The sequence below is a fragment of the Aotus nancymaae genome, unplaced genomic scaffold (genome assembly GCF_030222135.1).
Source record: "Aotus nancymaae isolate 86718 unplaced genomic scaffold, 86718_ANA_hifiasm-v0.15.2.pri h1tg000025l, whole genome shotgun sequence".
Classification (NCBI taxonomy): domain Eukaryota; kingdom Metazoa; phylum Chordata; class Mammalia; order Primates; family Aotidae; genus Aotus; species Aotus nancymaae.
This window is the reverse complement of record NW_026988438.1, coordinates 36755213-36768051: the sequence shown is the minus strand read 5'-3', so window position 1 is coordinate 36768051 and position 12839 is coordinate 36755213. Positions and strand designations below refer to the sequence as shown.

General features: G+C 47.9%; 1 protein-coding gene across 1 annotated transcript in view; it reads right to left on the bottom strand.

Moving 5' to 3' along the window:
* The window catches only part of IGF2BP3 (insulin like growth factor 2 mRNA binding protein 3), a 157328-nt gene extending 149640 nt beyond the window's left edge, over positions 1–7688 (bottom strand). The window contains exons 1-2 of the mRNA XM_064380543.1: positions 7514–7688; positions 6067–6127 (exon numbers count right to left, since the gene is read on the bottom strand). Of these exons, the coding sequence (XP_064236613.1) occupies positions 6067–6127; positions 7514–7688 (236 nt within the window). The remainder of the gene's footprint in view (positions 1–6066; positions 6128–7513) is intronic.
* Positions 7689–12839: the final 5151 nt, after the last annotated feature.

Below are 12839 nucleotides of genomic sequence, written 5' to 3'. Positions count from 1 at the left end.
GCAATAAAAGTCACATAATATGTTAATATGTATGACTGTGTTTATTTACCAATCCTGATTACTTGCCAAACAGCAATTTCAGACCATGATAAATTACATCCTTCATTTTAATGGAACACTCAAAACTATGCATGAGGGCCGGGCACGGTGGCTCAAGCCTGTAATCCCAGCACTTCGGGAGGCCGAGGCGGGTGGATCACGAGGTCAAGAGATCGAGACCATCCTGGCCAACATGGTGAAACCCTGTCTCTACTAAAAATACAAAAATTAGCTGAGCATGGTGGCGCGTGCCTGTAATCCCAGCTACTCAGGAGGCTGAGGCAGGAGAATTGCCTGAACCCAGGAGGCGGAGGTTGCGGTGAGCCGAGATCGCGCCATTGCACTCCAGCCTGGGTAACAAGAGCGAAACTCCGTCTCAAAAAAAAAAAAAAAAACTATGCATGCTTGCCACCAGCCTTCAAGCAAAATCCTGGCAGTCCAAGCCAGTTTGTAACATCAGATTTATGGGGCAGAGATCTTAACTAAGAACACCAATCCTACCCTTTGGTCATTGCTACCACACTGCCACCTCCTGTCTTATGACTCTGGAAGCCTGAATCAGAGGCAACAGTCAATAAAGGAAACTCAGCTAAGAATAGCACAGCTAACCATCTTGTCTTTCCGCCTCTCCTTCCTCCCAGACCAAACCAACCGCCAGAGTTACTGAATGGATAACTCGTACCTTCCAGAAATTAGTTATTGCTAGAAAAGTTGCTGCCTGCATGCTGCTAAAGACAATTATAATGGAGTCACTTCAAATACATGAAGGTAGTTCAACAGCTTCACTTTAATACAAAATCCCAAGCCTATAATCACTCATTAACTGAAATGGTGTGGCTCATAAGAGTTTCAAAGCATGGCAAAGATCATTTCCCTCTGGCTGACTGTATGAAAGAGGTACACAGGCAAAAACAACAGAAACAAAATTTAAGTCAAACTTTTTACAGGAAAAACCCCAGATCTCTGTAATTCTAAAATATATTTTTAAGCTTTAGGTGATACCCTATTTATTTTGAGCACAATGGCAAAAACTCAGAACAAAATACCGTATGCCCCTTGTAGTTTATCATAATGGCATTTGGCCTGAACAGAGAATGTAACTGATCACACAAATCAAAAGGAAAGCCAGATACAGAAGCCAAGATTCTCGATTTCCACTGGCTCCAGGCACATGTCATGTTTCCATAACATCGTCCTCAGGGTTACTGCAGACAGCCACACAGTAGAAGCTACTTATCAACATTCATCTAACTTTTTTCAACTCTTATTAAAGCGAAAGTTCGAAATCTTTCAAATTCTCTCCATTTGTTTTAAGAAAATAAGAAATTAGGAAAAAAATCGTTTCAGCTACAACCACTTAGGCAATTCCACAGTTATCTTAAACTGAGCACTCCAAAGATAACCCAGCTTATAATTCTTTAAGCAGCCAAGAAAGTTTCCTAACATTCAGAACCTCAAGTCTCTGCATGTGTGAGAAACTTTCCCGAAGCACAAGATTCACCTGAACCACACACTGATGAGGAAGGAGTAGCACTGCTATTTAACACCTGTGTTTAAATGTTGCATTAAAAACAGGTTTTGTTGTCCTAAGACTTTGAAGTCAGAGGCAGCATTGAAGGGTCTTGTGCCCTTGCTAATGGGCACGTTGCTGGTCAAGACACTAGCCTATTCTCTCCTTAACACCTATTAAAATGCAACACTAGCTTTTAAAGAGCACTTAAATATATTTAAAACCCCCAGTGACTTTTACAAGTTCTATCCAATTTACATGTTAAACACCTGACTAATATGGATATAAGTTCTTCTCTTTTTTTCATTTTCCCCCAGTTTTAGTAAATACACAAAAAATTTACCATCTAAATCATTTTTAAAAGTACAATTCAGTGGTATTAAATACATTCATAGTGTTGGGCAACCATCACTATTTTCTTTTTTAAGGAAACAAAAAAGGACATTTGAGCTTAGGCACCACAGTATGTTTTTAAAAATCCTACCCTAAATTAGCCGGGCATGGTGGTTTGTGCCTGTAGTCACAGCTACAAGGGGGGCTGAGGCAGGAGGATCACTTGAACCTGGGAGGCAGAGGTTGCGGTGAGCCTGAGATCATGCCACTGCTTTCAACCTGGACAACAAAGCAAGACTCCACCTCGTTAAAAAAAAAAAAAAAAAAAAAAAAGATCCTACCATAAAAGGAAGAAAAAAATAAAGGTTCCTGCCCAGAAAAATATTAACTACGATGTGTCCTATTATTTTTTCTTCTTTATTCAAATATATTTTTTGCTACACATAATCCCAAACAATGCCAATAGCTAAATCATGAGGAAGTTCAGTAAAAATATTCTTAGGTCCTTCATCACATAGAAGGCAGCAAGAACAACAAAAAGGTTAGGTTCTAAAAAACTCACCATATGAAAAACTGTTTTCATAATTTTTAAAAGTCATAGAAATTGAACTAAAACCACCATCCTCTCAGTTTCCCCAGTGTCAGCAATTTTCCTCTTCCCTCTCCCATGCCCAACGGCCCACAACATAACAAAAAAGGATATCAGTGCTATTTACATAATCACATAGGGGCACAAACAAGGCCCCACAGGATACCAGCAGCTCTTCCAACCAAACTCAGCTACAACATTTCCAAGTACTGACTATTTTCCACACCCACCCTTAGCTCCAAGGTGGAGGAAAGAAAGTTGAGCCCTTACTTCAGAGTCAAAGTCTTCACGTTCTATATCTTTTGTATTTAGAATAGAAAGTGCAACACTACCACAGATACCCAATGCAATGTTCTCTTTAATCCAGATGCAGGAGACCTCAATGTCTGTAAAGTGACTGCTATATAATCTTCCCCAACTGAGGGGTATCTGAATGCAGAAAAGCCACATTCCTTCCACATTCCCTTGAGACCTCAGTAATTGGGAGCTAAACTTGGTCTGAACAAAATCCAACCTTATTCCTTCCTGAAAGGGTCCCCGCCCAGCTCCACTGGAAGTCAAAGCTAGGCCAGCCTGACAAGCATCCAATCACCTCCTGGGCCTGCTCCCCCGTTCAGTCAGTGCAAGCCCATTCATCCATCTCAGTGTGCATTCTCCAGCACAGGTTCCTGACATGCCTTGTATAGAAAGTATAAAGGTCACTGCTGTACAGGTGGGTGTGCCTGCCTCAGATGCCCACAGGATGATAGGATGGAATGTAATGACTGCTAAGCAGAAAGAACTCCACCTTAAAGTCCAGCAGGCTTTCTTGGCAAGGACTGGTTTGTGACATTCAACTATTAAGAGCAATCCCCATTAATCAGTATCACCTCTTGACCTTCCCATAGGTGCGGGGCATGTAGTCACCCTGATGTCTTCTCTGCCTGCTTCCAGAGCCTATGAAAACGGTGGAACAGTCCAGGTAAGGGAAACTGCATCACAGCTCCACGGGTCAATTAAAATAATTATAATATAGATTTCCAGGGGCAAAGAAAAAAAGGCTCCTTTTTTTTTTTTTTTTTTTGGGGGGGTGGAGTTTCATTCTTGCTCAGGCTGGAGTGAAGTGGCACAATCCCGGCTCACTGCAACCTCAGCCTCCCGGGTTCAAGCAATTCTCCAGCCTCAGCGTCCCAAGTAGCTGGGATTACAGGCATGTGCCACCACATCCAGCTAATTTTTGTATTTTTAGTAGAGACAGGGTTTCACCATGTTGGTCAGCCTGGTCTTGAACTCCTGACCTCAGGCGATCCACCCACCTCGACCTCCCAAAGTGCTGGGATTACAGGCATGAGCCACTACACCCAGTCAAAGGCTCTACTTTTAAGACATTTCAACACAAGCAAGGGACATGATTGTTCTCTCAAATCAGTTAAAAAAAAAAATCTTCAATGTTCTCATCCTGGTTTACTTTGGTAGTAAGATAGTACTGTATCATTTAAAATCCTGAGAATTTTAATGCTAGTGAAAAATGAGCTTGAAAATTTAAGCTACATTGTTAATAAACTGAAGATACATTGACATATACTTGCTGTCACTGGTGACATCTTACCTTATGTGCTTTCCTAAAGAACTCCTGTTTATTATGAAGTAGCAAGTAACTAAGTATACATATGTTTCTGGACTGAGCAAAAGCCTTTAAGAATAAAACAGCCAGTTGTTACCAGGTAATGTTTTCAAATTAATCGCCTACACCTGGGGAGAAATTCCCATCCGTTAGCAAGGGAAAAGCAGCAGGGTAAGGCACAGTAATCTGTACTTACATGTAGCTTAATGAATTGTAAAAATCTAAAACATTTAATTTTTAAATTCAGAAACTCTGTTAAAATGCCAGTCCTTAAGGCACAACCATTTGCTTGTTTATTCAACATTTTAACAAAATTTTAAGACATACTGGCCAAACATAATAACCATTAGAATTTGCAAAATATGTTTATTTTTTTTTCTGGTTAACCAATTCAGGCTATGCCTTTAAGCTTCTTTTTAGGGGGACATGACTTCTCCCTCAATTTTTGTTAAACTAAGCTCAATTTATATGGAAATAGACCCCTACCAAAATTCCCAACTAGAACTAAATCTGTTCACTAGAATCCCTTTCAATTATCCTAATGAAATTTAAGTATAAGAACAAGAAAAATCCAAACCAACTCATCCTTAAAAACAAGATTGGTGAAAATGCTTTACCTGGAAGAGAGCTGAAATCTACACAGGCATATAGGTGATATTTTGTGTAGCACACCACCAGAGAAATGCACAGCAAACCCCTACTGCTCTCCACCACACACACTCTCACCAATACCTAACCAGATACACGCGGCCCTGGTTTAAATTAACTTTCAGCTTATTGTTTGGTTTAGGTTGGGAGTGAGGGGGATGGGGAGGAGGAGGCAGAAACCCTAACCCCACCTTGCAAAACCCAGAAAGGCTTAGAGGCCCACTCAGGTTCCACTGGGAGGGAGCAGTGCCTTTCCAATTGGAGTCAGAGCCGGAACCTATGGTGTGAGTTGGCTGAAGTTTTAAAAAAAAAAAAATAGAGCTGGAATCTGGCCTGCTGTAGCAAAAGGAAAGGAGAGACTCCACTGCTCCATAAGGCTTAATAAGAAAAACAAAAAACGAGAAAGCCATGTCTCCAAAATGCTTCAGTGGCTAAAACAGTCTGCAAACATTTTGTAAAGTGACATACTACACACACGATCTCGAAGACAAGAAAACTCCCTTCTTAAGAAGCACAAATCGAGGGTCTCCTCTTTCGGTTTTGGAGCCCCTCCTCCCTCTGTCTCCGTACGGGGAAGCTTCTTCCTTCTGCCTTCCCAGTTCTTTCTTGCCCATTAAACTCTCTGCTCCTTAAAAGCAAAGAACAAAACAAAACAAAAAAAAGCACAAATCTTCCTGGCTTCACTATCTCTTGGTGGTTGTTTGTAAGCAAAAATGTACCCAAGGGGAGGACGGTGGAAAGCGGGAGACAAAGGCGCTGATTGCAGGAACCTGTAGAACTTTGGAGTAACTCAAAGGTACTTCTTGGCTGGAGAGGCCCCGGCGTTCATGCACGCGTTCCGATATCCCTGGCGAGCTCACACGGCAGAGGCACATTCCTCTCCAGTCGGCCGCGCCCACCGCCTCCCAACCCCGGACAGAGAAGGCAAGGCGCGCCCCCCGCGTATCTGCAGCTGCTTTCGCCTCTCTTGCTCCTGGAGTGGTGGGGGATCACCCGCTGCCTCCCAAGCCCTGCAGACCTCCCCCTAAAGCTGCCTGTTGGGACCCATTTCCCATTGGAGTAATCTGACCCGCTCTGACAGAGGACATTCAGCTGTGAGCTTCCGAGACATTTTAAAACCAGTAACCATAATCCTGCGGCAGAGCCCACAGACAAGTTTTCAATTCCTAACAAGCATCATCAACACACACACCCCCGCCATAAACTTAAAAGCAAGGGGAAAAGATCAGAACACCATGCCACACCGCAACCGGGTAAGCACCACAGGACAAGAAGTTCTCAGTTGAGTCTCTCCACCCATTAACGGAGCGAGAACAAAATCGGGGGAAACAAGCAGCAGCTCACCTTTGCCTTTTTGGGACCGAGTGCTCAACTTCTATGGGTTTCCCGTGCAGTTCTACTTTACCTGCGGACACACAAGAAGTGAGAGACGGTCGGCCGGGTTCAGCGGCTCTCCCCACCCGAAAGACCCGCACAGCCTAAGCGGCGATACAAATGGCCTCCTGAGGTCCCCGAAGGGCCCCCCGAGGCCCGGACGCGGCTCCAGGCGGAGGGAGAAGCCGACCCCCTCGGGCGGTGTGGGTTTTTAACTCGCAGATGGTTGGGGAGAAGGGTCCGCTGGCAAGCCCACTACTTGGGTATCAGTCTAGTCCCCAAGCTTCCCCCACCCACACCTGGGGGGCACCACCAACCCCAAGAGGCCCGCAAAAGGGATGCGGCCCATCCTCTCATCGCCCTGGACACTCTCCACCGGACAGACTCGGAGCAGGGGGCTCCCCTGGCTTTCTTCAGGAGAGGGCCCCCTGGCCCTGCCCTCTACTTCAGCTCAGGCCCGCCGGGACACTCGGCAGTGGGCTTGGGGAGGACAGGGAGTGGCGGGAAAGGGTCGGGGACGGCAGGGGAGACTGAGAACGGGCGCAGCTCGGCACAGGCTGAACCAGGCGCGAAGAACGGCGAGGCGCCCGCACCGCGTCTGAGTTGACTAAAAGGGAAGCCGAAAGGCACGGGGCACCCAAGGGGACCCCAACGCAGCCCTCCCCTTAGGCGTCCTGCCCCGCCCGGCGCCGTCCCTCGCCTTGGCGGAACCATACCCGGAGGCCGCAGCCCCGCGCCAGGGCCCGGAGAGCGGCGGGCTGCCCGGTGCGTGGCGGCAACTCCCTCCCGGGCGACCAGCCTCCCCCGCCCACCTGCCCCTCTCACTCGTCGGACCGGGGGAGGTGGATCAGGGAAACCGGGCGCACTCGCTCTCCTCCCGCAGGGTGGGGAGGAAGCGCGGGGCCGCCTGTGCGAGGCACCAGCCCCGCGGTCTCACTCGGCAGCAGGGTCGAGGCCACTTTCCGTTCTCCACGGCCGGGGTTTGGGGGCGCAGCACAGACAGCGCCGTAAATAACGACCGAGGAAAGCCGGAAGGAGCGAGACACAGGCGGGCATTCTAGCTCGGCCCCCGAGGCCCAGCCTGCCTAGGCCTGGAGCACGCGCCTGGGCCCGGGCGGGGCGCCGGGGGAGCGCGCCTCCCTCCGCCCTGCGCCCCCCTTGGCCAGCGCCGGGGCTTTCTTGACAGCGCGTCCGCCCTCACCCAGCAAACCCCGGCCGGAGGAGCAGAGCCGCGGGCTGGAGTGGGAGCTGAAGCTGAGGAGAGCCCCGGCCCCCACGCGCGCGGGTGTGGGCGCTCGGGCCTCAACCCCGGCCCCTCAGCGAGCCGGGCCTGGGGCCTGCGGAGCCACCCCGATGGGTCCCGGCGGGAGGTGCAGGGCTGGGGCGGGAGCCCGGGTGGGGCCAGGGCCGGGCCCACCTGAAAGCGCCTCGATGGCCTTGAGGGCCCAGCTCTCGTCTGGGCAGTCCACGAACGCGTAGCCCGTCTTCACCAGGAAGGGTCCCGACACTGGGATTTTGGCGTCCTTGAAGATACTTTCTAGGTCCGAGGGGGCGGCGTTCTCACTGAGGTTTCCGATATACAGTTTGTTCATTGTGAAGAGTGGCTGTTTAAAAAAATTAACAACCGAAAAATTAAAACCACCCACGGTGATGGATGGATCCAGCTGGTTTTGTTCCCCTCGTCTTCTCGCCTTTAAAATACACAAGCACAGTAAGAACGAAGTACAAGAACGAGGAGTGAAAAATCAGATCCGAGGCTTCTTGTTTGTCCTTATCTAGATATGTTTTAAAAGAGAAAGAAAAGAAAAAGCCTAGCTACAACCGAAACGCATCAACCAGTCTTCCGAAGTCTGAGAAGGAGGCGGGATTAGCAAGAGAAAGGAGGAGGAGGGGGAAAAAACTACTTTTTGTCTCTTCCTCCCCAACCCCTTTGGCATCGGCCAGCGGACTGTGAAAATATCACACTACGTGAGGCAGGCACCGCCTCCCCATAAAAAACCCAGAAGGGTGACTGGCAGGAGGGAGGGGAGAGGAGGAGGAGGAGGGAGGAAGGCGCAAGAGGCGGAAAAAATCCGCTCCGAGTGTCCGGCTTTTTGAATGAGCCACGTGTTCAAACTACAAATCAACGTCTCACGTGAGGAATCCCAGCGCCTCAATTAGAGTGGGTTTCGGAGGAAAAAAAAGCGAGCGAGAGGAAGAGGGGGAGGGGAAACGAGATTGGGAGAGGGACCCAGAGAAGGGGGAAGAGAAAAAGGGAAAATGCTAAAGGAACCGCAGCTGGCACCGACGGGAGCGCGGCGCCGAGCGCTGACGGTCACAACTCGAGTTTAGAAAGGGTTATCTGGTCTGGGCGGATCCTGGGAGGGAGGGCTGGAATATTGTTTTTTTTTTTTTTTTTTTAAATAAGGAAATGAGTAGAGGTACTAACTAGGCAATTCTTCAGCTCTAGTTACCGTAGTTTTAATCATTCGATTTTTCAAAATAGGTAATTAACAACAAAACCAGAGTCACAATCCCGAACTCGCCCGGTGGCTTTAATAACATTAGAAGTGTAACCCCAGCAAAGCCGCAGGCACGTTTCTACGGCTGGCAGGGACGGAAACGCTGTGAGGCGGGATGGGGGAGTGGGTGAGGAGGGCAGGGGGTGGGGGCAGGATAGGAGGGCGACGCGCCCCACCCTATGCGCTCTTCTAGGGCGCCGGGCACCGCGCGAATGGGGGCGGCCCGGGCCCGGGGCGGTGGGGGATGGGAGCCCGCAGCGTCCTGGGCGGGTGTCTGGGCGACACCTCCTCCGCCTCCGCCTGCGCTCGCGGTGGCTCTCGGCTTCGCGTTTGCCATTGGTTGCGCGATTCAGAAAAAGCTCCAAGATAAATGAGGCCGGGGGCGGGCTTGGCCACTGGTGGGGGAGGGGAGTGCCGGGGCGGAGGTTTCTGGCTAGGGGCTGGGGTCGTCGGGAGCCTGGGCCGCTGGAGGAGAGAAGTCAAAGTGGGAAAAGTCGGTACTTAAAGGGAAACCCTCTCTTCCTGTAGTTTTTAAAGGAGGAGGAGTGGAGTAGGCTGGTACTTTTATTTAAGTAATTTTAGTTGGAGAACTTGAGACTTAAACTGGAAGACCGCCCTGCGTTACCTCTAGGTTGTATTCGCATTTGAAAAATTGTTCGAGTCTCTTTCTGCCTCTTTTCTGTTGCATTTGACCATGAGAGCCATTCATAATTTTCTCTATATGTAATGAGTACAATGGTGGCTGTAGGGGGAGGATCTCGGCCCTGTGGAGCCTTTGTGGGCCAACAAAATGTGAACTGGAGACGAGCAATACGGAAACGAAGGCAGTGCTGGGGTTCTTGTGGAAATCTCCAAGTGGTGTTTAATAGATTGTGTACTCCAGTCAAAAGTCTTCATTTGCACTAGATACTTGTGTGTTTTTAACAGGTATATTTTTAACAGGTATTCTATGGAAAAGATACAAAATTCTAATTTTTTAAGTGAAAGAAATTCTATATGACATGAGAATATAGGCAAGAATCTTTAATGACTTGGTTCTCTTACTGGTAGAAAAAAAAGATATCCTGAATAGAGGAAATATTGTGATTTACACTAGAAACATCCTCGGTAATGAATTGATATAAGCTCGCTTCTCTGTCAAAACCGTTGTTAGCATTTTAAAATGTGTATTTTTCACTTAAAAGACGAATGGGAGATTATTTAAACATGGGAATTATTGCATGATATAGAGTATTTACATTTTGACTTTTAAAGGGAACTTACTTTGTAATTTTGTGAAAGGAACCGGAAGGTGTCAGATCATCCATTTTAAATGCAACTGTTTTTTCTTACAGGTTTTTCTTTCCTGCTAAGCGAATCCAACATTTTAAATGTAAACACATTTTCACAATAATTTCATTCACGTTTAATTTAATGAAATGTTACTTTATAAAATAGGGGACAGATGTGTTTTTTTCTTACAGTATTTGGAACTGTATTAAGAGCTCAGCTTTGAAAGAATGTTTTGGTAAAATTTCTCTAAGTTTATGATTACGTTTAACTTTTTAAAAGAGCTATTTTTTTCATTTTTTAAAAGAGAATTTTAGTTCTAAAAAAGAAAAGCTGTGTATTCTTTTGGCTTCTGTGGTATGCAAAATGTAAATATCAAAAATTACGGATTTATTTTAAATGTACCTGTTGTAGATCAAAAGCCATTTGAAGAAGTGTTCTTCATTCATTTAGTAATATTTGCACTTCTCAAAACCACTGTAAATTTTACAACCTGTTGATCATTTAACACTTTTAGTAATTTTTCATTAGAACAAATTTTGAGTGTTCAGCTTGCTTCCAAAGTCAGTTGAACCATGGCTTCTGGGTTGACTGTATTTGCTCTTATTAAAACTGAGACCTAAGGAAATATCTACTTCTAAAGCATGGAATAAATTGTTTATTTTCTATCAATACTAGTCTATGCTTATCTGGCACTATCAAATCTAACAGCTGGAATGTAAAACAAGTGTGTGTTTTGATGAAATATGTTACTGGGACTCCTGTGACCCTAATCTGTATATTATTTTAACAAACTGGATAGTCCATCTAGGACCTTAAAAACATGAGTAACACAAGCTCAGACATCAAAAGAGGGAGGTGGATACAGTCCCCTCCATTTCCAGTCTTCCAAGCATTTAAGGGCTCAGTCAAAAGATCTTGGGTAGTTGTGTTGCACTAGCACTTCAAGTACAAAGATACCTTTCGTGAATTTTCAAGAAATAACATAAAATCAATTTAACTTCCAGTTTTTTTTATGAATCTAACACAAATTAACTGGTTATAGGCTATTTCAGCTTCTTCCTGAAGCAATCGTTGCTCCTAATTAATGTGAACTCCACGAAGAAAGAACTACCACCATTGTATGTGCTCTGGGATGCGGCTGAATCTTTCCAATTGCATGCAGTCTGTTTACTCTTTGGACAACTGCATCTCCTCCTTATCTGCTGAACTGAGGACTGTACAAATGTTTCTTGTGGGTCAGTGTAACATTAAAGGAGAAAAACTGTTTAGAAGGCCAGTTACCGTTGCTGTACCCACACGTCAGGGGCAAAGGCTGAGCGGGCAGATGGGGGGAAGGGGCGTTTCTGCTGCCACCCCTCCTCACACCCGGCTTGGGACCAGCCTGGAGTCTCAAGCCTAAACCTCTCACGCAAATGGGCACACAATGCCCCGCGCGTCGCCTGGGCCTCTTCGGAGGTGCTTAAACACGCTCTTGCGCTTTTGAACGGCCCTCCTGGACTCTGATCTGTTTAAATCGGAGGCGTAATAAGTGGTAACCTGGATCTGCCTTCTCCCTGGAAGCTACCTGCCTATATTTTATTGTTTAAAATAAAGAAAAATGGTGCCCCGGGAGAGGAGAAGATGAGGTTGTTTCCTTTTTCCTCTAGCTCTGCCCAGAGAAAGAGGGCGGGATCCTCACAGCTCCCACTGGGGAGGGTCTTTCGTCGGCCGCCGGCTCGCCTCGAAGAGCCTGGACCACTGGCCCGCCCTTCCTCGGGGCCCTGCCGCGGGACTCCGGGCTCCTGCCTCCTCCTGGGGCTACCTCCGTCTGCACGCAGCCGTGAGGCTGGGGCCCTCGCCGCGCGACCCCACCTGAGTCCGCCCGCCAGGCGGGGACGCACCGGGCAGTGTGGGTTTGGAGACCCTCCCGCACCTCCGGCCTCAGCTGCGTATGTGCGCGCGGTGTTCCGTGGGGCTCGGGGATGCCCGGTACCCATGGCGAAGGAGAATCCCTCGCCGAACCCTGCGGGTCTGCCCGGGGCCGGCCGCGAGACTGGCGCGCAAAAGCGGCTGCAAGGCGGGGCTCCCGCGTTCCCCGTGGCCGGCTTACCGAGTCCAAGTTGAGCAACCGGCGTCGAGAGAGACACCGCCCCTGCTGCAGGCGGGGGCTTCTCCTCGCTCCCGATTGGCGGATCGGGGGAGCCTATCGCCGTCGGCCGCCTCCGCCGGAGCGGTTTGCTGGTTTCCATTCATTGGCCCCGGAGCCGCCCCTGGATTTCCATCTTTTGTGGCGCGAAAATAACCCTTTGCTCCCTCGCTGGTTTTATTGAAGTTGAGGGGTGGGACTGTGTTCCCCTCCGCTCGCTCTCTTTTTTCCTGCCCTTTAACTCCTCGCCCCCAGCCCCAACCCCCCAGGAGGGAAGAGGGAGGTAACGCTGAGGAAGGGTGGAAAGCAGTTCTGCGTCCGCGGGTGGAGCCCGCCCCTTGAGCTGACCGCATGGTGCCCGCACGGTCCCCTCCCTTCCCCCAACGTCCAGCCCCCGGAGGTTCTGGATTTGCGCCATGCTCAGCAGCTGGAGTCACATCTTCGTTTCCCTGCCCATTTCCAGCATCTTAGAATTTATATGTCTTTATTTTATTTAAAACAGCTACAACCAAATATATTCTCAGGTATTTGAACTTTGCTGGGCTTCTAGAGAAATCGACTAGCTCTGTCCCCTCCCTTCTTAACCCCCTTTGTGGTCCACAGGGTTGTTTTAAGCAAAATCAAACAATCCCTCCAAAAAAAAGCAAACGAAAAATTCCGGGTAAAATCAACTATGCCGAGACCACGTTTTCGTTGAAGCTGCCCTAAGACCATTGAAGCTGAGACCGACCTTCAAGGATTAACGATTTCTGTAGCTGAAATGTTCTAATTTTACTGACGTTTGGTGGAGACGGTGAGAAAAAAATAAATATGAATTTGACTTGAAAAAGCACAAAACAAACGAA